We start from the raw sequence: 23,301 nt of genomic DNA, 5'->3' as shown, positions 1-23,301 counted from the left end.
GAGGGAATGTTTTTTTAATTATGAGAGCTATTTATTATGCTCCTCAGCTCAGGCACATGAGCCAAAAGAGGGAGAAGCTGCAGATGGAGAAGATAAATGGAATGGAGTAAGAGCAGAGTCCTTAGGGCATAGGAGGAGATGGGATCCAGGGAGTTGATGAGGCCCCCTTTCTCTAAGACTAGAAGAAAAGTTAGGATTAGTATACATATGGGTAATCTTGTACACCCTGGGACAGAGGGATAACAGATTTTGTCCCCAAACCATGTTATTTTTAGTGAAAATAAGGAAATACCCTGTTAAAAGGAAGTAGGAATGTGAGGTTTATAATGAGTGATAAGTTTAAATTGGCTATGTTGGCAAAAGAATAATCTGACCAGGGACATATAAAAAGATTGTCAAGCAAAGCTTCTATCACCTACTTGGTGTGTAAGAGGACCTTGGCACCTGCTGTTTATCTGGAAAATACCAAAAGAAGTGTTCCATTTGGAGTTATGGATGATCAGTTTGCTGCCTTTTCTAAATCTGCTCTCTGTTGCGAAGGGGAAACTTCAGAAAAGCAGTATTCTGCTTTTTAAAAGTGGAATTATATTATGCTATTGTTATGTTATTTTTCACTTCATAATGTATCTTGGAGATCTATCCATGGCAGTACATATGAATGTCTTTTAAAAAAAATATGTGTGTGTATTAGTATGAATATATAATAATTTATGTACCATTTTCAGTTGTTTCCAACTTCTCAGTATTAAATATTGCTGTTGTGAACATCCTTATATGTATTTACAAGATTGTAGAAGTTTTGCACATGTACAGCTATTTCTGAGACTCGATAGTTTACTTAGAATTGTTTTGTTGAAGGTTATGAAACAGTTTACATTTTGTTGCCAAAATGGTTATTATACCAATAGACTCCCACCAATTGAGATAATGCATTTCCCTATACCACATTTTCCTCACCAACAAATAATGTTATTTCCTTTTGTTTTGGCCAATCTTGTGACCATAAAATATCTCCTGGTTGTTTATTTTTTTACTATGTTTTTATTTATTTTAGAAGAAGGGAGAGAGAAAGAAACATTGATTGGTTGCCTCCTGCACGCACCCTGACCTGGGATCGCACCCACAATCTGGCTTTGTGCCCTGACCAGGAATTGAACTGGCCATCTTTTGGTGCATTGGATGACACTCAAACCAATAGAGCCACACCAGCCAGGGCAATATCTTCTGTTTTAAACCTGCATTTCTTCATATTAGTGAGGCTGAACATTTTTTACATGCTTATAGACCATTTCTGTAGAAATACCCATTCTTATCCTTGATCACTTACTACTGCCTTTCTTACTGATTTGCAGGAGCTTGTTAAATGTATGGACCTCTTGTTTGTGATATATGTGGAAGGTATTTTTCACTTCATAATGTATCTTGGAGATCTTTCCATGCCTGAGTTGCAGGCTTGATCCCCAGTAGGGGGGTATGCAGGAGGCAGCCAAGCAATGATTATCTCTCGTCATTGCTGTTTCTATCTCTCTCCTTCTCCTTTCCTCTCTGAAATCAACAAAAAATATTTTTTTAAAGTTTCCAATTTCGACATAGTTAAATCTTTTATTCTTTCCCTTTATGGTTGCTAGATTTTGAGTCTTGCTTAGGAATGCCTTCCCCACTTCAAGATTTTATAGCTTTCTTCCTAAAACTTGTATAGTTGGTTTTGTTCATTGTATATTTTGTTTCGCTCTTTAATCTGTCTGGAATTAACACAAGTACATGATGTGATTCAGTAACAAAAATAAATAATGCAGAATATTTTCAGGTAAGTAATTCTGGAAAGATACTAGAGATAACCTTTAATGTTAACTTCTTATAAGTAAAACACTTGTAGTTCCCTCTGTATGTCCATATTTGTGAAGCAGCTATACATAGTGTGATGTTCATTTGTAGGGCAAAGTTGCTGCTTATTAGCATTCTCTTTATTTAAACAGTCCATTAACTTCTCCATCCAACAAAGAAATTATTAAAAGCATAGATAAGTTTCCCAATTTTTTCATTGTGTGACAAACTAAGCAGATAGATATCTGATAGCAGTCAGTCCTGTAGGTATTCTAGTACATAGTTATACAGATATGTTAAAAACTAGATCATTGCTATAGTAGTGAAAATACAGAGAAGATAGAAGAAAAGAGATAGGTAATAAAAGAGGGAAAACAAGAAAATCATTGAAAAGATAAAAGAATTTAAAAAGTAAAGAGGTAAAAATCAGAAGTTAACCTTTTAATCTCAGGCCTCCAAATAACAGCAAGAGTGTGGTTTTGTTGTTTTGTTTATCTGTGTGTGTTTTTTCTTTTGGGGATGTTATGGACTTCTGCTCTCCTCTTGGGTACCACGGTTTGTGTTATGTTTTTAATAGGCTGTCAAATGTACACTGTTAAATGAGCTTGGGATTCTTGCATTTATATTCATATTTCTTCATTATTTCCTTTAGGCAATTGAGAATTTTGAACCAGCAACTTAGAGAACAAGGAAAAACTAAAAAGACATATGGTTCTCAGGAATGCAACCTTGAATGTAGGTAAAAGAACTTTAAGAACTGCCCTTGCCGGTGTTGCTTAGTGGTTAGAGAGTTGGCCTATACACCAAAGGGTTGTGGGTTCAATTCCCAGTCAAGGGCATGTACCTGGGTTGCAGGTTTGTGCCTGGACTGGGGCAGGGTGCATGCTGAGAGGCAACCAGTCAATGGGTCTTTCTCACATACTTGTTTCTCTCTCTGTGTCCCTCCCTCCCTTCCACTCTTTCTGAAAAAGCAATGGAAAAAAAATATCCTCAGGTGAAGATTAAAAACAACAGCAAAAATAACTTTAAGAACTCATGGTAAATTCCTTGTGGCTCTGGAAATATTGATAAAAATTGAGCTTTCTTAATTATTTTGTCGTAAGTAGACTTATTATTTTTTAATCCTCACCCAAGTATATGTTTTTTTTGTGTGTTTATTTGAATATGTTTTTATTGATTTCAGAGAGAAGAAGGGAGAGGGAGAGAGATAGAAACATCAGTGATGAGAGAGAATCATTGACCTCCTGATTCATAGGTCAGTGCTTAACCATTGAGCAATACCAGCCAGGCAAGGATATGTTTTTATTGATTTTATTTTTTTGTTATTGACAGTATTACAGATATCTCCAAATTTCTCCCTTTTTGCCCCCCTCCACCCAACCCCTACCCCACCCCAGGCCTTTCCCACACTAATATTTGTGTCCATGGGTTATGCACTCATGCATATATGTTCTTTAGATAATCTCTTCCCGACCCTCCACTTCCCTCACCACTGAGATCTGTCATTCTGTTCCGTGTATCCATGCCTCTGGACCTATTTAGTTTGTCAGGGGGTTTTTTGTTTATTAGATTCCACACATAAGTGAGATCATGTGATATTTGTATTTCTCTAACTGGCTTATTTGCTTAGCATAAAAGTCTCCAGGTCCATCATGCTATCTCAAAGGGTAAGAGCTGTGTGTGTGTGTGTGTGTGTGTGTGTGTGTGTGTGTGTGTGTGTGTGTGTTGATTTCAGAGAGAGGAAGGGAGACGGAAAGAGGAATAGAAACATCAATGAGAAAGAATCATTTATCGGCCAACTCCTGCATGACCCCCACTGGGGATTGAGCATGCAACCTGGGCATGTGCCCTGAACAGGAATCGAATGGTGGGTCGATGTCCAGCTGCTGAGCCACACTGGCTGGGCAGAGCTCCTTTTTTTACAGCTGTATAGTGTTTTAGTATGTAAATGTACCACAGCTTTTTTATCCATTCATTTACTGATGGGCACGGGCTGTTTCCATATCTTAGCTATTGTAAATAAACACTGCTATGAACATAGATAGGGGTGCATAATTCTTTTTGATTTGTGTTTTGGGGTTCTTAAGATATATTGTCAGAAGTAGGATTGCTGGGTCAAATGGCACTTCCATTTTTAATTTTTTGAGGAATAGTGGCTGTGCCAATCTGCATTCCTACTAGTAGTGTACTAGAGTTCCCTTTTCTCCACATCCTCACCAGTACTTGTTTTTTTTAATGATGGTAGCCATTCTGGCAGATATGTGGTGATACCTCATTGTAGTTTTAATTTACATCTCTCTGATGATTAGTGACATTGAGCATTATTTCATGTCTATTGGCCATCTGGATGTCCTCTTTGGAGAAGTGTCTATTCAGGTCCTTTGCCCATTTTTTAATTAGATTGTTTGTCTTTCTGGTGTTGAGTTGTATGAGTTCTTTGTATATTTTGGAAATCAATCCTTTATCAGATATATATCACTGGCGAATATGTTCTCCCATATAGTGGGTTCCCTTTTCATTTTGTTGATGTTTCTTCTGCTGTGCAGAAGCTTTTTAGCTTAATGTAGTTCCATTTGTTTATTTTTCCTTTATTTCCCTTTCCTTAAGACAGTGGTCGGCAAACTCATTAGTCAATAGAGCAGCAGAACGCGGCTTGCCAGCCGCATGTGGCTCACGAGCCACAGTTTGCCGACCACTGCCTTAAGAGATGTATTGTTGAAGATACTACTATGTGAGATGTCTAAGATTTTACTGCCTATATTTTTTCCTAGGACTTTTATGGTTTTGTCAAAAAGATTTATATTTAAGTCTTTTATCCATTTTAAGTTTATTCTTGTGTATGGTGTAAGTTGGTAGTGTAGTTTCATTTTTTTGCATGTACCTGTCCAATTTTTCCAACAGCATTTATTGAAGAGGCTATTTTTACTCCATTGTATGCTATTACCTCTTTTCTCAAATATTAATTGAGCAGATTGCTGTGGGTCGATTTCTGGGGTCTCTGTTCTATTCCATTTGTCTATATGACTGTTCTTTTGCCAGTACCAGGCTGTTTTGATTACAATGGGTTTGTCGCATAGTTTGATATCCGATATTATGATCCCTCCAACTTTGTTCTTCTTTCTCAAGATTGCTGAGGATATTCAAGTTCTTTTTTTGGTTCCATATAAACTTTTGGAATATTTGTTTTAGATCTGTGAAATGTGCCTTTTTTAAAAACTATTTTTTTTATTTCCCTTCAGAGAGGAAGGGAGAGAGAAAAACATTAATGATGAGAGAGAATCATTGATTGGCTGCCTCCTGCACACCCCACACTGGGGATCGAGCCCTCAACCCAGGCATATGCCCTGACCGGAATTGAACCGTGACCTTCTGGTTCATAGTTCGATGCTCAACCTCTGAGCTACAGAGGCCAGGTGCCACTGGTGTTTTTATAGGGATTGCATTGAATCTGTAGATTGCTTTGGGTAATATGGACATTTTAATGATGTTAATTCTTCCAATCCATGAACACAGTGTATGCTGCCACTTGTTTATATCTTCCTCTATTTCCTTTTTTAATGTTGTATAATTTTCTGAGTACAGGTCTTTTACATCCTTGGTTAAGTTTATTTCAGGGTATCTGTTCTTTTGTTGTAATGACAAATGGGATTTTTTCCCCTACTATATTTTTATTGATTTCAGAGAGGAAGGGAGAGGGAGAGAGAGATAGAAACATCAATGATGAGAGAGAATCATTGATCAGCTGCCTTCTGCACGACCCCTACTGGGGATCAAGCCTGCAACCCAGGCATGTGCCCTTGACTGGAATTGAACCCCGGACCCTTCAGTCTGCAGGCTGATACTATCCTCTGAGCAATCCAGCTAGCGTGGGATTGTTTTTTCAGTTCTGTTCCTGAGAATTCATTATCTTTATATATAAAAGTCTATGCGACCAAATGACCCAACAACTAGTCGACCAGTTGCTATGACATGCACTGACCACAAGGGGGCAGTGCGCTCAATGCAGGATCTGCCCCCTGATGGTCAGTGCGCTCCCACAGCCAGCCTCCCATGGCCCCTCCCCCAAGCCGGCCAGCCCACCTCCCGCACCCCTCCCTCAATCAGCCAATCTCCCATGGCTCCTCCCCTTGGCCAACCAACCTCCCGCAGCCCCTCCCCCTGGCTGGCTGGCCAACTCCCCCAGACCAACCTCCCACGGTCCCGTTCGGCCCTGATCACCAGCCAAGCTTAGGGACCCCACCCATGCACAAATTCATACACCAGGCCTCTAGTTGGTGTGTAAAAATGCCATTGATTTCCCGGTGTAAATTTTGTAACTTGCTACTTGCCAAATTTATAAAATCTAGCTGTTTTTTGGTGAAATCTTTAGGGTGTTCTATGTACAATATCATGTCATCTGCGAATAGTGAACAGTTTTATTTTCTCCTTTCCAATTTGGATGCCTTTTATTTCTTCTTTTCTGATCACTGTGGTTAGGACTTCCAGTACTATCCTATATAATAAAAGGGTAATATGCAAATTGACCCTAATGGCGGAATGACTGGGAACAACCGGTCGCTATGATGTGCACTGACCACCAGGGGGCAGAGGCTCAATGCTGGAGCTGCCCCCTGGTTGTCAGTGCGCTTCCACAGGGGGAGTGCCACTCAGCCAAAAGCTGGCTCATGGCTGGCCAGTGCAGCGGCAGTGAGGGGAACCTCTCCCGCCTCCGTGGCAGTGCTAAGGGTGTCCGACTAATGGCTTAGGCCCACTCTCCGCAGGCTTGCAGGCTGCCAGAAGGATGTGTGACTGCCAGCTTAGGCCCAATCCCCCAAGGGGTCCCAGAATGCAAGAGGGCACAGGCTGGGGTGAGGGAACCCTCCCCCCTCTCCGTGAGTGCACAAATTTTCGTGCACTGGCCTCTAGTGTTGAATAAGAGTGGTGAAAGCAGACATCCCTGTCTTGTTTCTGATCTTAAGGGAAACGCTTTTAGTTTTGCCCATTAAGTATGACGGCTATAGATTTGTCATATATGTCCTTTATTAAGTTGAGTTATGATCAACTATTCCCACTTTGCTTAGAGTTTTTATCAAATATGGTTGCTTGATATTCTCAAATGCTTTTCCTGCATCTATTGATATGATTCTATGTTTTTTATCCTTCATTTTATTTATGGGGTATGTCACATTTATTGATTTTTGAATATTAAATGATCCTTGCATCCATGGAATAAATCCCACTTGGTCATGGTGTATGATCTTTTTAATATATTGCTGGATCCAATTTGACAATATTTTGTTGAGGATTTTAGCATCTAGTTCATCAGGGATATTAGCCTGTAATCATCTTTCTTTGTAGTGTCTTTCTCTGGTTTTGGAATTAGGATAATGCTGGCCTCATAAAAAGAGCTTGTAAATGTTTCTTCCTCTTGGATTTTTTGGAATAGTTTGAGGTGGATAGATATTAGTTCTTTGAATGTTTGGTAAAACTAACCTGTGAAAACATCTAGTCCAGGACTTTTGTTTGCCTGGGGTTTTTTGATTAGTGCTTCAATTTTATCAGTTGTTATTGGCCTATTCCGGTTTTCTGATACTTCCAGATTCAATTTTGGAAGATTGTATGGTTCTAGGAATTTGTCTCTTTTGTCCAGTTGTCCAGTTTGTTGGTATATAATTGTTCTTAGTATTTTCTTACAACCCTTTGAATTTCTATAGTGTCAATTGTTACTTCACCTTTTTCATTTCTGATTTTATTTATTTGGGTCCTGTCTCTTTGTTTTTTGGTGAGTCTGGCTAAAGGTTTATCAATCTTGTTTATCTTTTTAAAGAACCAGCTCTTGCTTTCATTAATCTTTTGTGTTGTTTTCTTAATCTCTAAGTCATTTATTTCTGCTGTGATATTTATTATTTCCTTCCTTTTACTTACTTTGGGCTTTTTTTGTTGTTCTCTTTCTAATTTTTTTTAGTTGTAGGGTTAGATTGTTTATTTGAGCTTTTTCTTTTTTAAAAAAATATTTTACTGATTTTTTACAGAGTGGAAGGGAGAGGGATAAAGAGTTAGAAACATTGATGAGAGAGAAACATCAACCAGCTGCCTCCTGCACAGCTCCCACTGGGGATGTGCCTGCAACCAAGGTACATGCCCTTGACCGGAATCGAACCTGGGACCTTTCAATCCACAGGCTAATGCTCTATCCACTGAGCCAAACCGGTTAGGGCTTCTTGTTTCTTGAGGTAGGTCTGTAATACTGTGAACTTCCCTCTCAGGACTTCTTTCTCTGTGTTCTATTGATTTTGAATTGTTGTGAGTTTATTCATTTGTTTCCAGGAAATTTTTTATTTCTACTTTGATTTCATTGGAATTCTATTCACTGTTTATCCATTCATTGTTTAATAACAAGCTATTTATTCTCTATGTGTTTGAATGTTTTTGAGGTTTTTTATTATAGTTGATTTCTAGTTTCATGCTATTGTGATCTGAGAAGATTCTTCATATTATTTCAATCTTCTTTAATTTGTTAAGACATATTTTGTGTCCTAACATATGGTCTATCTTTGAGAATGATCCATGTACATTTAAGAAGAGTGTGTATTCTGCTGCTTAATAATATCAATATAATATCAATTATATTCTTCTGATCTAGTGTGTCATTTGTTTTTATTGATTTGAGAGAGAGAAACAGTGATGTGAGAGAGAAACATTGATTGGTTGCCTCCTATAGTGCCCCAAATGGAACTTGCAACCTAGGTATGTACCCTGACTGGGAACTGAACCTGCAACCTTTTGGTGTATGGGATGATGTTCCAACCAACTGAGCCACCCACCCTGGGCAGAATTTCTTTTTAATCAAAAATTTAAAAAATAGGAATAGTGCTCCTTATTAACATTTAAAATAGTACAGAAACAGAAATATGAAAGATCCATGATATTGCTTCCCAATAATATATCCCTTTTCTTTTAAAAAGGCTATATTTCCAATTTTAAGTATCCTCTGTTCATATATAATTAATTTATTTCACAAATAGTTACCGAGTATCTAAGATGTGATAGGCAATACCAGAACTACTTTTACAAATGAGATTTGTACAATACACACTCTTCTATAGCTTGCATTATTTACTTAACATGTAATAGCATTTTTCGCTAGCAAAATACATAAATATGTTTCTGTTTATGAACTACTTGGGTTTTCGCTTATGTGGTTATATCATAATGTATTTAAAGTTGTCTGCTGATAGATACTAGGTACTTCCCCCATTTTCCAATGCAAACAGTGCTACAATAAAAGTCTTGTACATATATCTTTGTGCACGTATGAGCATTTTTACAGATTATAGTAGTAGAATTGATGAGTCAGTGGATATATATATATATATATATAGTTGCAATTTTGACAGATACTGCCATATTGTTCTTATGGATCACTAAGTTGGAAGTAAAAGAAAAGTCTAATAGTACTAGAGGAAAAGATGAGAACTTCTTTTTCCTATTTGGGGAATTTTTTCTAAGCATGACAAAAACTCATGTTACAAAGGAAAAGATTAATCAAATATATCTCAGAAAAATTTTTTTTCATTTTCTGCACAGCAAAAATATAAATACATTCAAAATGCATAAACAAAATGGGGAACTTTTATTATTACATTATATGACAAAGGCTTGATTTTTTAAGTATTTGGAATAAGAAAAATACAAGCACCTAACAGAGCACACACCTTATAAATGTGTTCAACTTCACCAGTGTAATTTTGGAAAAGATCATTTGAATCCTACTCTGAATAAATGATGGGTTTAGGAAGGATGGGAGGGGGAAAGTGAGTATATATAGTAAGTGGTTTCCATTCTAAATAGCTTATCTCTTTTTATTCTCTACTAGAGGCCTGGTGCATGAAATTTGTGCTCGGGGGAGGAGGGGTGTGTGTCCTTCAGCCCAGCCTTCACCCTCTCCAATCTGGGACCCCTCGAGGGGTGTCCGGATGAGATCGGGCCTAAACAGGCAGTCGGACATCCCTCTCACAATCCAGGACTGCGGGCTCCCATCTGCTCGCCTGCCTGCCTTCCTAATTGCCCCTAACCACTTCTGCCTGCCAGCCTGATCACCCCCTAACCACTCCCCTGCCAGCCTGATTGATGCCTAACTGCTCCCCTGCCAGCCTGATTGCCCCTAATTGCCCTCCCCTGCAGGCCTGGTCACCCCTAACTGCCCTCCTGTGCAGGCTGGTCCCCCCCAACTATTCTCCCCTGCAGGCCTGTGTCCCCCCTAACTGCCCTTCCCTGTAGGCCCGGTCACCCCCAATTTCCCTCCTCTGCCAGCCTGGTCACCCCTTGACTACCCTCCCCTGCAGGCTTGATCGCCCCCAACTGCCCTCCCTTGTAGGCCTGGTCCCTCCCAATTGCCCTCCCCTGCTGGCCATCTTGTGGCAGCCATCTTGTGTCCACATGGGGGCAGCCATCTTGTGTCCACATGGGGGCAGCCATCTTGTGTGTTGGAGTGACAGTCAATTTGCAAATTACTCTTTTATTAGATAGGCTAGAGGCCTGGTGCACGGGTGGGGGCTGGCTGGTTTGCCCTGAAGGGTGTCCTGGTTCAGGGTGGGGGTTCTCTTGGGGCGTGGGGCAGCCTGGGTGAGGGGCCTGTGGTGGTTTGCAGGCTGGCCATGCCCCCCGGTGACCCAAGCAGAGGCCCTGGTATCTGGGATTTATTTATCTTCTACAATTGAAACTTTGTAGCCTTGAGCAGAGGCCAGGGCTGGCCAGGGCGGGTGGGAAGCTTGGCTTCCTCCATCGCCAGGGGCAACCCAAGCCTCTAGCTGGCTCCAGCTCCGTGGCTGCCACCATATTTGTTGGGTTAATTTGCATACTTGCTCCTGATTGGTTGGTGGGCGTGGCTTGTGGGCATAGCGGAGATACAGTCAATTTGCATGTTTCTCTTTCATTAGATAAGAAGCATTTACTTATTGTTTCCTTGAGAGCATTTTATGCTATTTATATTACCTGCTTGTTACCAGGTCCCTGAGAGCATGGACCTTGTCTCTTGTTCACCACTGTATGCCCAGATTCTACTACAGTGCCTCAAACAAAGTAAGCTTTCACTTAAGGCTGCATTTTTTTTTAAGTGAGTAGTGTCATGTATTTTTATAGCCATTAAAAGGAATGTGATAGCCTGGCCTGTTTGGCTCAGTGGTTGAGCATGGACATATCAACTAGGAAGTCATGGTTGGATTCCCGGTCAGGACACATGTCCAGGCTGTGGGCTCAATCCCCAGTAGGGGCTGTGCAGGAAGGAGGTAGCCGGTCAATGATTCTCCCTCATCATTGATGTTTCTATCTCTCTCTCTCCCTCTTTCTTTCTCTCTGAAATCAATAAAAATATATTTTAAAAGAAATGTGATAACTCTATGATAATATATAAAATCTTATGGGGGGTGTGGAGCAAGGTTAGAAACTATTGCTGTATTGTAATGTGATTCATTATTTTTAAATATAGATTGTCTCAAAAATAATATATACACACTTTGAATGACTATAAAGTCAGTGTTTATTAACATACAGTGTATTTTTAAAATTTTAAAAAATGTACAGAAATGAATAACTTTTTTATCAGTGTCTCTTTTCTGATGACCATTCTGGTTCATGCACTACTAATAATGTGAAGCAATGGAATCATTTCTTTCAGTATTGTGCACTCTCAGTTCATCAGCTGTTGTTGGTTTTGTACCATAAACTTTATCTTTTATGTATCCCCATTAAAAAATCTAGTGGATAAATTTTCTTTGTTCAAAACTTAGTTTGGCTTCACCCATTATTTCAAATCAGTTAAACCTGAAAAGAAGTGGAAATTAAGTGAGTTATCAGCTGTTAAAGTGTGTATACATTTTTTTAGGATACAGGGTGTCCCCCAGAAAGGCAGTGTTTGTACTTCAATGCGTTTCAAATTTCCAGTAGCATTTTAGGATGAATTTCCTTTGTTCAAAGCTTATTCTGGCTGAGAAGAAACATCAATTGATTTATAAGCTGTTAACGTGTGTATACATGTTTTTGGAACACACTGTATTTATTTTATGCAAAAGCATTTTCTAGAAAGATACCAAAGTTAATAGTGATTGCTTCTTTGGGGGAGTAAGGGTGGGGCGGGAGGGAAACTCTTCACTGAGAATCATGATTATCATTGGTAATATGTGGTATGTGAATTTTTTAAAAATTTGTGTATGATTCTTTCATTAAGAAAGCTAATAAAAAGGCCCACCTGGAGTGGCTCAGTTGGTTGAGCATTGTCCCATGCACTGAAAGGTTGCTGGTTCAATTCCTGGTCAGGGCACATACCTGGGTTGCAGGTTTGATCCCCAGTTGGGGAGCATATGGAAGGCAGCTGGTTGATGTTTCTCTCTCTCCCTTTCTCTCTCTAAGCATGTCCTTGAGTGAGTGTTAAAAAAAAAAAAGAAATGTTTTAATGCCCAAAATATCTATTTGAAAGGAAAGGCATGACTTCTGCCAAACAACTTAAAAAAAACACACAAAATAATTTAGTATTAACACAGAACTGCTCAAGTGTGTAATTTTTAAGTAAAATCAATATATTCTAAGCCTTTTCTTTTTTAAATGTAACTCTTTTCCAGGTTTATACTTTTTATCTTTAAAAAAAATATATTTTTTTAATGATTTCAGAGAGGAAGGGAGAGGGAGAGAGAGATAGAAATGTCAATGATGAGAGAGAATCATTGATCAGTTGCCTCCTGCATGCCCCCCACTGTGGATAGAGCCCGCAACCCTGGCATGTGCCCTGATCGGAAATCAAACTGTGACCACTTGGTTCAGAGGTCAATGCTCAACGACTGAATCAAGCCACACCCACCAGGCCAAGTTTGTGCTTTTTAAATTGGGGAAACAATTATTTGATCTCTTTTGTCTTACAGTGTTTTCCCTTCAGTCATTGAATAAGTCACTTCAAAATCAATTACAGGAATCACTAAAGAGCCAGGAATTACTACAGAGTAAAAATGAAGAGCTTTTAAAAGTGATTGAAAATCAGAAAGATGAAAACAAAAGATTTGCTGGTATATTTAAAGAAAAAGATGAAACTATACTTGAAAATAAACAGCAATTTGACATTGAGACAACCAGAATAAAAATTGGTATGTATTTGAGCTGTAGTTATGGTCACATTTTAAAAAAGGAATAAGGAAACTGAAACTTATTTGTTGTTTTAGAATTGGAGGAAGCCTTAGTCGATGTGAAAAGCTGCCGTTTTAAGTTAGAAGCTGCTGAAAAGGAAAATCAGATATTGGGAATAACATTACGTCAGCGTGATGCCGAGGTGACTCGACTGAGAGACTTAACCAGGTAATATTGAAATTTGAATAACTTATTCCTTTTAATAGATATATCTATAAACTTTAAAATAATTTTAGACCTGTTCTCTTTCCCTTCTTTCGTTAATTTTTTGCTAACTTCCAATGTTTTTTTTTTCTGTTTTAAATAAATTAGTTTAGAATTTCAAACCTGGCAAATGTTTTTTTAAACCACCTGATTCCAGGAAAAAGGCTCTGATGAGGAGCTAAAGACTTATTTAGCAAAATGGTTAAGAAAGCTCTGACTCTAAAGCTAGAGAGACCTGAGTGGAACCCTAGCTATACCATGTTTTAGCTATATGACTTTGAGCAAGTAATTTATCTCTCTATACCTCAGCTGTAAAGTGGGGACATGAATAGGGTTGATGGGAAGACAAAGAAATAACTCAGGAGAAGCAGAACAGTAGCCTTCCTGCCATATGATGATGGGTAAGTCATTAGCCTCTTTGAGCCCCGTTCATCAGTAAAATGAAAGTTGGCAGCTACCCTTAAGATTCCTATGTACCTGAACAAGTCTTTACTCAATAAAATCACCTCAATCCTATCTAATAAAAGAGTAATATGCAAATTGACTGTCAGACTGTCACTCCAAGACACAAGATGGCTGCCCCCACATGGACACAAGATGGCCACCACAAGATGGCCTGCAGGGGAGGGCAGTTGTGGGCAGTTAGGGGTGACCAGGCCGGCAGAGGAGGGCAGTTTGGGAGAGACCAGGCCAGCAGAGGAGGGCAGTTGGGGGTGACCAGGCCAGCAGAGGAGGGCAATTGGGAGGGACCCAGGCCAGCAGGGGAGGGCAGTTGGGGGGGGGACCAGGCCTGCAGGGGAGGGCAGTTGGGGGGGACCAGGCCTGCAGGGGAGGACAGTTAGGGGCAATTGGGCCGGCCGGAGAGCAGTTAGGCATCGATCAGGCTGGCAGGGGAGTGGTTAGGGGCAGGCTGGCAGGCAGAAGCGGTTAGGGCCAATCAGGCAGAGGCAGGTGAGCATTTTGGAGCCAGCAGTTCTGGATTGTGAGAGGGATGTCCCAGATTGGAGAGGGTGCAGGCTGGGCTGAGGGACAACCTCTCCCCCCCCCCCCCGCATGAATTTCGTACACCGGGCCTCTAGTTTTTATATAATATACTAGAGGCCTGGTGCACGAAATTTGTGCACGGGTACAGTCCCTAGGCCTGGCCTGAGATCAGGGCCATCTTCCCCAACTGCCACCCACCCCCAGTTCCCCATTCACCATCAGGTGATTGGTGCCTGACAGCTGGGGTAAGGGACCTAGAGGTTGGCTGTTCACGCCCGCTCGCCAGCCCCGCCCCCGTAGCAGGTGGCCATCAGGTGATCGGAGCCTGCCGGCCAGGGAAAAGGACCAAGAGGTGGTCAGTGCTCCTCATAGTGACTGGTCCAGCAGTCATTCTGGTTGTTCTGCTGTTAGGGTCAATTTGCATATTACCCTTTTATTATATAGGATAAAGGCCTGGTGCACAGGTGGGGGCCCCGATCAGGATGGGGCCAGCCTAGGCAAGGGGCCGCCAGTGGTTTGCAGGCCGGCCACGCCCCCAATGGGTGGGGGGTCCCCGATGGGGGGTGGGGCCAACCTGGGCAAGGGGTCAGAGGCCCCTGATAGGGATGGGGGTTCCCACTTGGGGTGGGGCCAGCCTGGGTGAGAGGCCGCAGGGGGTTTTCACGCTGGCCATGCAACCATCGGGTTGGGGGTCCCTACTGGGGGGTGGGGCCAGCCTTGGCGAGGGGCCAGGGGCATTTTGCATGCCCCCATCTTTTTCATGAAGGACATCTGGAAGACATCTAGTCTAATTAGCATATTACCCTTTTATTAGTATAGGTTAGTATAGATACTTACAAAGTTTAGTTTTCTCTTTCAACATTTGGCTTTGGATTGGATTTTCAACTACTTTTTAAAATCCCAGAAGAGAAGTCAGTTATTTTAGGCCTGAATATCCTTAGATCTGAACATCCCTTTGAATGATCCTGGAAGTTCATAGTTTCAAATATAAAACAATCCTGAATATAAAACAATCTCCTTTGTATTTCAAATGAAGGAACATTTTTATTATAAACTTTTAGGAAATTATACCAAATTACTAATACCATGTAAGTTAATTATAATTAATAAGTTAAATACTATTATAGAAATACTGCCTTTTGTCCACATTTATATTTCAAAGAATACTTTGATTCAAACTTTATTGAACAGTGGGAAGAGCAAACGATATTTCTTGTATCCAGGTATGTTATTATTAATCAGACTTTTGTCAGTGTTTCTAAAATGTTGGCCTATACCACTCTTGTTCAAAATAAAGTAATTGAGAGATTTTCTCTTCTTATGAAAGTGTTTATAAGGTTTCCAAAGAAATAACATCTCTTTGGAGGATACTTTTGGGGTGAAAACTCTATTATAATCAAGTATTTATGGTAAAAAGAAGCCAGTCACAAAGGGCATCATATCCTATGATTCCATTTATATGAAATGTGTAGAATAGACAAACTCATGGAAATAGTAGTCTAATGGTTGCTTAGGGCTGAGGAAAGAGGGGAAAAATAGAGAGTGACTGCTAGTAGGTATAGAATTCCTTTTTATGGTGAAAAAAATATTCTGAAATTCAAAAGAAGTGATGATTATACAACTCTATAAAATACTAAAAACCACTAAAGTTGTATACTTTTAGAAGACAGAACAGCAAGTGAGCATGGTCAGGGTCGATGAGTGGTTACTTAGGTGTCACTTGGGAGCGTCTCTGCCACTCTAAGGTGCTTGATCCTCAGCCCCAAGCAGAAAATGAAGCAGAAGATCTGGTTCCCTGAAAGTTTTCTTTTCTTCTCACAATTTTTTTTAAAGTTTTTATTTACTGATTGATTTTAGAGAGGAAGGGGGAGAAAGAGAGAGAAATAGAGAGAGAGAAAAACATGGATTTGTTGTTCCACTTATTTATGCATTCATTGGTTGATTCTTGTATGTGTCCTTACTGGGGATAAAACCCACAACCTTGACATATTGGGACGATGCTCCAACCAATTGAGCTACCTGGCCAGGGCCTCACAATTTTTTCTTTATACCACAAAATCCAGCTCCTTTATGGGCATGAAATCAGAAGCTATTATCTTTTATTTATAAAGTACTTTGATTTCTTTTTAAGTTCTCTCTCTCCCATATTTATTGTTTTCTTTGTCCTCAACTCTGAAAGGAAGATTTTAATATCTGCATTTTCATAAATGGGGGAACTAATACCATGCAAGTTAAATATCAATAGAAATTTAATGACAGAGCTGGGACTATCATTTCTTGATACCTAGCCATGTTTTCTCTCTCTCTCTCTCTCTCTCTCTCTCTCTCATATATATATATATATATATATATATATATATATATATATATATATATATGATAGATAGATAGATAGATAGATAGATAGATAGATAGATAGATTTCAAAGAAGAAGGAAGAGGGAGAGATAGAAACATCAATGATGAGAATCATTGATCAGCTGCCTCCTGCATGCCCCCTACTGGGGATTGAGCCTGTAACCCGGTCACATGCCCTTGACCAAAATTGAACTCGGGACCCTTTAGTCTGCAGGCCTACGCTCTATCCACTGAGCCAAACTAACTAGGGCTCTTTTTATTTTATTTTTAATAATCCTCACTCGAAGATATGCCTTTATATTTATATGCCCGACCAGGGATTGAACTTGCAACCTGGGTATGTGCCTTGACCCGGAATCAATCTTATAACCTTTTGGTGCAGGGGACGAAGCTCCAACCAACTGAATCACCTGGCCAGGGCAAATTAAACCGCCATGTTTTCTTTCACTCTTGCATATGTCATGGCGTTAGATAAAATAGTTTATTCCTCATAACAATTCCATGCCTAATGTAGTCTAAGTAAACCTTAGCATTTTTTTAATCTGGGAGATAGATGGATGGATTCATTTGCTAATTCATTTATTCAACAAACACTAATTATATATTATGTTCCAAATATATATGTGTGAAAAACACACAAAAACCTTTAATTACTTTAGTTGCTAAACATCCATGTCATCAAGCAAAATATTTATTCCAGTGCTTTGTAAGGAGATAATGTCCTTTTTAAAGGATAAACTGGACTAAAAACTATTTAACATGTGTGGAGTAAGTGTTAGTATAATTATTCTAGAAATTATCATAAATGGAAGCCCAAAGAAATGAAGGGACTTACCTGACTTTCACAGCTAGTTGGTGCCTAAGTTTGGACCTTAGCCAAAATTTTGGATTCCCTCTTCAGCCTTGCTTACTGCTTTGAAAAGAACAGCTTCTCTTGAAGAGAAAATGGCTCATTATTGAGAGATTTTTCTACCTTTGTACCTATGTATTCTTTCAAAATAACACAGTCTGCCTTTTCTGGTGTTCATTAGGAATGAAAAAGGATTCGCTTGCAAATGGATTCTTCTCTTAACATTTACCCTAACACAGAAGCATAGGAACTGAGAAAGCTTATTTTTATACCATGTATTATCTGCTCTTAGAAAAGGCTGTCTAAACTATTAGATACACAGTTGTTTTGTTCTCCTTTTCTTAAGACTCTCAAAAATTTTCCTGCCAGTTTTTTCCACTGTTTTCAAGGACTTTTTATTTTTATGCTGGCATGGATCCTGCCCGCTAGCTCATTTATTAGATTAACTTTAAATGATTATAGAATCATTTGTGGACTGGCTTAGCATAATGTCTTATAAAGATTAGTACTACTCATACATTTTCTGAAGATTGAGTAACACTTTCAAAATGCAAGTACATATTACCCATTGATGGCAATGTATTTTGTCCTTTAAATTAAAAAGCAAAACAATTTAAAAATCTAAATTTACCATGTTGGTTATTTATAATATGTTTGGTGACACCCTATGCAATTCAATTAATTAGAAACATCTCCAGTACTATACCAGGCTCCTGTGACTACTTTGTACTTCAACATTAAAAAGTAAACTAACAACATCTAGCAGTACAGATAGATAAATCTTCTCATTCATCTACCTTGTTCCTTGTTTCTGCAATAATACACCTCAGTCAGATAGATGATGTCTTTTTATGTGTGTTTTTAAGAATCTCTCAGAAAAGAGATACCACAAAATTTCTGAAAGCCTTTCTTAGACTATTAGGGAGGGATAATGGAACTAGAAGATACACATATAAGTTCTAAACAAATATCCCCCTAAACCATCTCTCTCTTCTTTCTCCAACCTTTAATATATTAAAGGTTTTGAAATACATTTTTATCATTTTTTAAAAATATATTTTTACTGATTTCAGAGAGGAAGGGAGAGGGATAGAGAGATAGAAGCATCAATGATGACAGAATCATTGATCGGCTACCTCCTGCATGCCCCCCACTGGGGGCCAAGCTCGGAACTGGGCATGTGCCCTGACCGGGAATTGAATCCATGACCACCTGCTTCATAGGTCAACGCTCAACCACTAAGCCAGGCTGGCTGGGCCATTTTTAGCAGTTTTTCAGATTTTTCTACAACACATATAAAACCAATAAAATGTTGGGGAATATTAATATATTTTCAGTAACTAGTAAATCTTCTAATAACTTCTAAGGGGCAGACACAACTAGAGAGGAGGGAGCCCAATTCCTCACGGGGCCGCACGATTCCACCTTCGCCCGTGGGTTATGTTGTTGCTGGGGCACTGTCGGCCCCAAATCTGGTTTACTGCACACTTGTGTTTGCGTTCCACACCCTGTATGACAGCAACTTTGCAAAGTACCCTCTCACACTCTGGGACCCCTCGGGGATATCAGAGAGCCGGTTTCAGCGGATCCCTGCAGGCCAGGCCAAGGGACCCCACCTGCCGGAGGGACCCCACTCACTTGGAAAACGCCTTTTGAGCTATGGTGCCACCCCAGGTGCAGCCCACCAGGGAGGGACTGCGGGAGGTTGGCTCCAGGGCATGTCTGGCCCATCTTGCCCAGTCCCCCCCCGCCGGCCACCTTCTAATTAATTTCCTTTTAATGTGCATGAATCTGTGCACTGGGTCACTAGTATTTTTATAACCAGCCAAGAAAAAACCTTGCATGTCTTATGAAATGTGCCAGTTGTGTTTTTTTTATTAATCCTCACCCAAGGATATTTTTTCATTGATTTTTAGAGAGAATGGAAAGGAGGGGGAGAGACACACAGGGAGAAACATGGATGTGAGAGAGACACATTAATTGGTTGCCTCCCACGGGTGCTCGAATGAGGACTGGGGACCTAGCTTGTCAACAAGGTATGTGCCCTTGAGAATCGAACCTGGGACCTTTCAGTCTGCAGGCTGATGCTCTATCCACTGAGCCAAACCGGCTAGGACTGTGCCAGTTTTCTAAGTATTAAATATCACTGGTTTAGCTGTATCCCATGTAATACAAACACAAGTATTTTCTCTTTGTAGCTACTTTAGGTGCTTTAAAATTCCAATTTCTTTAATTACAGAGATTTTTCTTTTAATTTCAGAAACAGTGATGAGTCACATTTTGTTTATACATCAGAAGCTTAATGGTTGACATTAATTTCCATAGACTAAGCTGTTATTAATGTCATTGTCTCTTCTTTTCTTTCTTGATCACTATTTTGTCCACAGCAAAGATAACATTTTTATTTAAGTCTGGAAAGAAACCTCATCATAACTATGTATTCCTTTTACAAAAATAAATAGAAATTTCAGTATATAGTTCTGATTGAATTAATTAGGGGGTCATTATTCATTTTAGCATTCCTTTAAAGATATGTTCCTATAGCATTTTTTTTCTTTTAATAATAGCTCATTAGCTTCTTGGAAGTGATGTGAGAAAAATGGCAGGAGCCATTGCCATTTGAAAAGCAATCAGAACTCAAAATAGAGCCTGACATTGTAAGCCAAGTTGGAAAAATAATTTTTTTTCTTTTGTAGGAAAAAAAAGTCATTCATTCTGTATCCAGAGATATAATCACTGCTATTTAATATAGAGATTCCCTTTTATTAGTATTTTATTTAGATGTGTGTGACTGTTTACAAAAATAGTGTTATATGCATATTACTTAGGGCCTGCTCTTTTTAATTTAACCTCATATAATGAACATTTCCCCATCAATATTCATTCTTTACAATATTGCTGTAAATGGTTGTGATGCAGTTATACCATAATTTACTGTATTTGAAGATAAAGATGTTCAATCCATCTGTTTTTTTTAATTATAAATTATATCTTTGTAAACACATCTTTGGGTGCAGCCTCTTGTATATAGTTATATCAGTAGGACAAATTCCTAGAAATGCAAATTGGTGGGTCAAAAGTGTGGCATATACAAATCTTCTGATGTATTGCCAGTGTGTTCTCCAGAAGAGTTATACCAGTATACACTCATAGTACCTGCTGCTCCAGGCTTCTCTAACAATGGTGTTTTTATTTTACTATGTTTATTTGGTAATCCAAAAAAAAGCAAATTTAGAAAATTTTAATTTCTCTGATTAAAAGTTGAACTCTTAAAACATGCTTATTGGCTGGTTGCAAGCTTTTAAAATTACCTATTGATGTCCTTTGTATCTTTTTAAAATTGGTGTGTTTCTTGTCAATATGGACAAATGTGATTGAATTCAAATAGACTAAGGCTTAGTATAAAATGGCTTTAATAGGATTAATAAATGTTGCCGTACATGAACACCTGTTTAGCCCAAAACTGTGCTAAACACATTATCCTTATATTTTATTATCTTATTTAATGTTCATTGTAATTGTGTAGTAGGCATTTTTATTTTGTAATTAAGGAACTTGAGCTTCAGAAAGGTTGAGTACCTTGCCCAAGATCTAGTGGTAGCACCAGGATTTGATTCCATAGTTGTCTGACTTGGTTTTCCCTAAATCACACTTTTCCTGGTACTTAGCTGTTGTTTATACCGATTTATGCTAGATAATTTTCTAATCATCCTTTTTTACCAGTATTGCTCCAGTGTCCTTTAAATATATATTTGAAATGGAGAGAAATAACTTTATTACTAATAGAATCAACTACCAAATGAGTAGTATAGTTACCATTTTGTAATGTTTCTCAAGAATAAAGCATCTCCATACCTTAAGAGAAAAAAATGCTGTCTTTATTTTTAGACATAATAATATTAGGTTTGATGCACTCCAAAATCTTTTATCATTTGTTATTTTAATTAACTCTTTGGAAAGGAGCATATTCTATGATTTTGTGGAGTTTTGTTTGTTTTCTTTTTCTCCATATTAAGAACCAGGCCACTTGCCTCAAATACTTTCTTTTAAACATGATATATATATAATGTAAGAAATGGGTAAAACAATAATTAGTGTACTAAATTCTTCTTAACAGAACTTTACAGAGCAATATGGCAAAGCTTCTCTCAGATCTTAGTATGGACACTGCTCGCTGCAAGCCTGGGAATAATCTTACCACGTCACTTCTGAACATTTATGAAAAACAACCTCAACATGACCCAATCCCTGCTCAAACTTCCATAATGAGCTACTTAAATAAGTTACAAACAGATCACACTTTTACACATTCAGAGCCACTTTCTGCGATTAAGAATGAGGAAAACATAGTGCCAGATAGGCCCTATGAAAATGTTCTGCCTTCCAGAAGCCCTCAACACAGTAACACCAGGAAAATGGAGGAAGTATCAGCCCCTGGAATCATTTCTACCCTTTCAGAACAGGATTCTGATGAGGAGAGCGAAATTCCAACTCTAATAGAAGGTGAGTGTAATCTGGATAATACAATTTATATTCCCTTGGCTAGAAGTTCTTCTAAAAGGAAATCACCACTGTCAACGAGATTATCCCCCCAGCCTCAGATCAGTGTGGCTCCACGACAGCTGCTCAGCAAAGGTGGACCTGTCTCAGAAAAAGAAAATAAACCATGTGCACCTGTAGTTTGTTCTTCCAAAATGGAAGCAGACGGCGCACCTGAGAAACTTTCCAGAACAGCTGAAATGGAGGACAAGCAGCTCCTCAAGAAAATAAAGGAAGCCATCGGCAAGATCCCTGCTGCCATTGAGGAGCCACAGGATCCGGCTGCGTGCCACGTTCAAGTGAAAAGCAGCGCGGTCTCCGATGGTAGCTTTTTCAATTCTGACTTGACGTCTGACTGGAGCTTCTCTTCTTTCTCAACATTCACTTCTCGTGATGAACAAGACTTCCGAAATGGCCTTGCAGCCCTGGATGCCAACATTGCTAGACTCCAGGAGTCCTTAAGGTCTGGTCTTCTAGAGAAATGAACTTGGAAGAAAACAGATTGAGTATCAATGTAACTTGGTTACATTGAATGTATATTTTAAATTTCTTTATAGAGAAATGATGTTTTATATTAATTATGTGGGGAAAGTAAATTAAATAATAAACTTATTATTGGAATATATTGATACTGTAGAGCTTATAAAAACAAGTAATCTTAAATTGGCAATTGCTAAGAGAAGAAAGGGAGTTGTAGATAACTAGAGAAATATTACAAATAATACTTTATTTTAGTACTTAGCAATTAGAGTTCTTTTATTACCCTGCTGGGCAAAGGTTTGCAGGTTGGAAGTATTCTCCAAAGGATAATTGGAAGGGAATCTCTAGGTACAATTTACTATATTCAAACTAGAGTTTCTCTTTTAGGAGTCCTTTTTTTTATGGCATTGTGTTTTTTATATGTGATGCTCTTTGCTACAGGCTAGTGTTTTTGGTGAGCTATATAAACGTTTAAGACAAAGTATTCCACTTCTTAAAAAACATTAAGTGGTCCAATAAAATATAGGTAACACCCTAGGTGAGCATACGGTTTCTTAAAACTTTGGCACTTTTCTTTTTATCCTGATTGCATGTTTAATATCTTTAAAAAATAAAGTCAGACTGATCAATGCTAACAGCTAAGTTTCAGTTTTGGCAAACTGTTTTTTAATAAATGAATATTTATTTGTTTTTTGTCTTTATTATATTTGAACATGATGGCGTTTGTAAATCTTGCACTGGTTGTAACTGCCTTTCTGGAGCAATTATCTTCAGTACTTGAGCTGATATGAACTAGGTTGGACTCTGCTTCTCTATACTAACACCCCTAACTACTCAGTATCTCTTCCCTCGATGTAAGCTGCACATTTTTTCTCTTAGGAAGATGGATGTTTTGCTATCACTGATACTCCA

General features: G+C 38.9%; 1 protein-coding gene across 1 annotated transcript in view; it reads left to right on the top strand.

The window, feature by feature from the left end:
* The window catches only part of CCDC14 (coiled-coil domain containing 14), a 57,492-nt gene extending 34,413 nt beyond the window's left edge, over positions 1–23,079 (top strand). Inside the window, exons 10-13 of the mRNA XM_080654362.1 lie at positions 2,477–2,559; positions 12,717–12,935; positions 13,011–13,143; positions 21,488–23,079. Of these exons, the coding sequence (XP_080510488.1) occupies positions 2,477–2,559; positions 12,717–12,935; positions 13,011–13,143; positions 21,488–22,394 (1,342 nt within the window). The 3' untranslated portion in view covers positions 22,395–23,079. The remainder of the gene's footprint in view (positions 1–2,476; positions 2,560–12,716; positions 12,936–13,010; positions 13,144–21,487) is intronic.
* Positions 23,080–23,301: the final 222 nt, after the last annotated feature.

The sequence above is a fragment of the Plecotus auritus genome (assembly GCF_963455305.1).
Source record: "Plecotus auritus genome assembly, chromosome: 2".
NCBI classification, from domain to species: domain Eukaryota; kingdom Metazoa; phylum Chordata; class Mammalia; order Chiroptera; family Vespertilionidae; genus Plecotus; species Plecotus auritus.
This window is presented reverse-complemented; position numbering and strand designations above follow the sequence as displayed.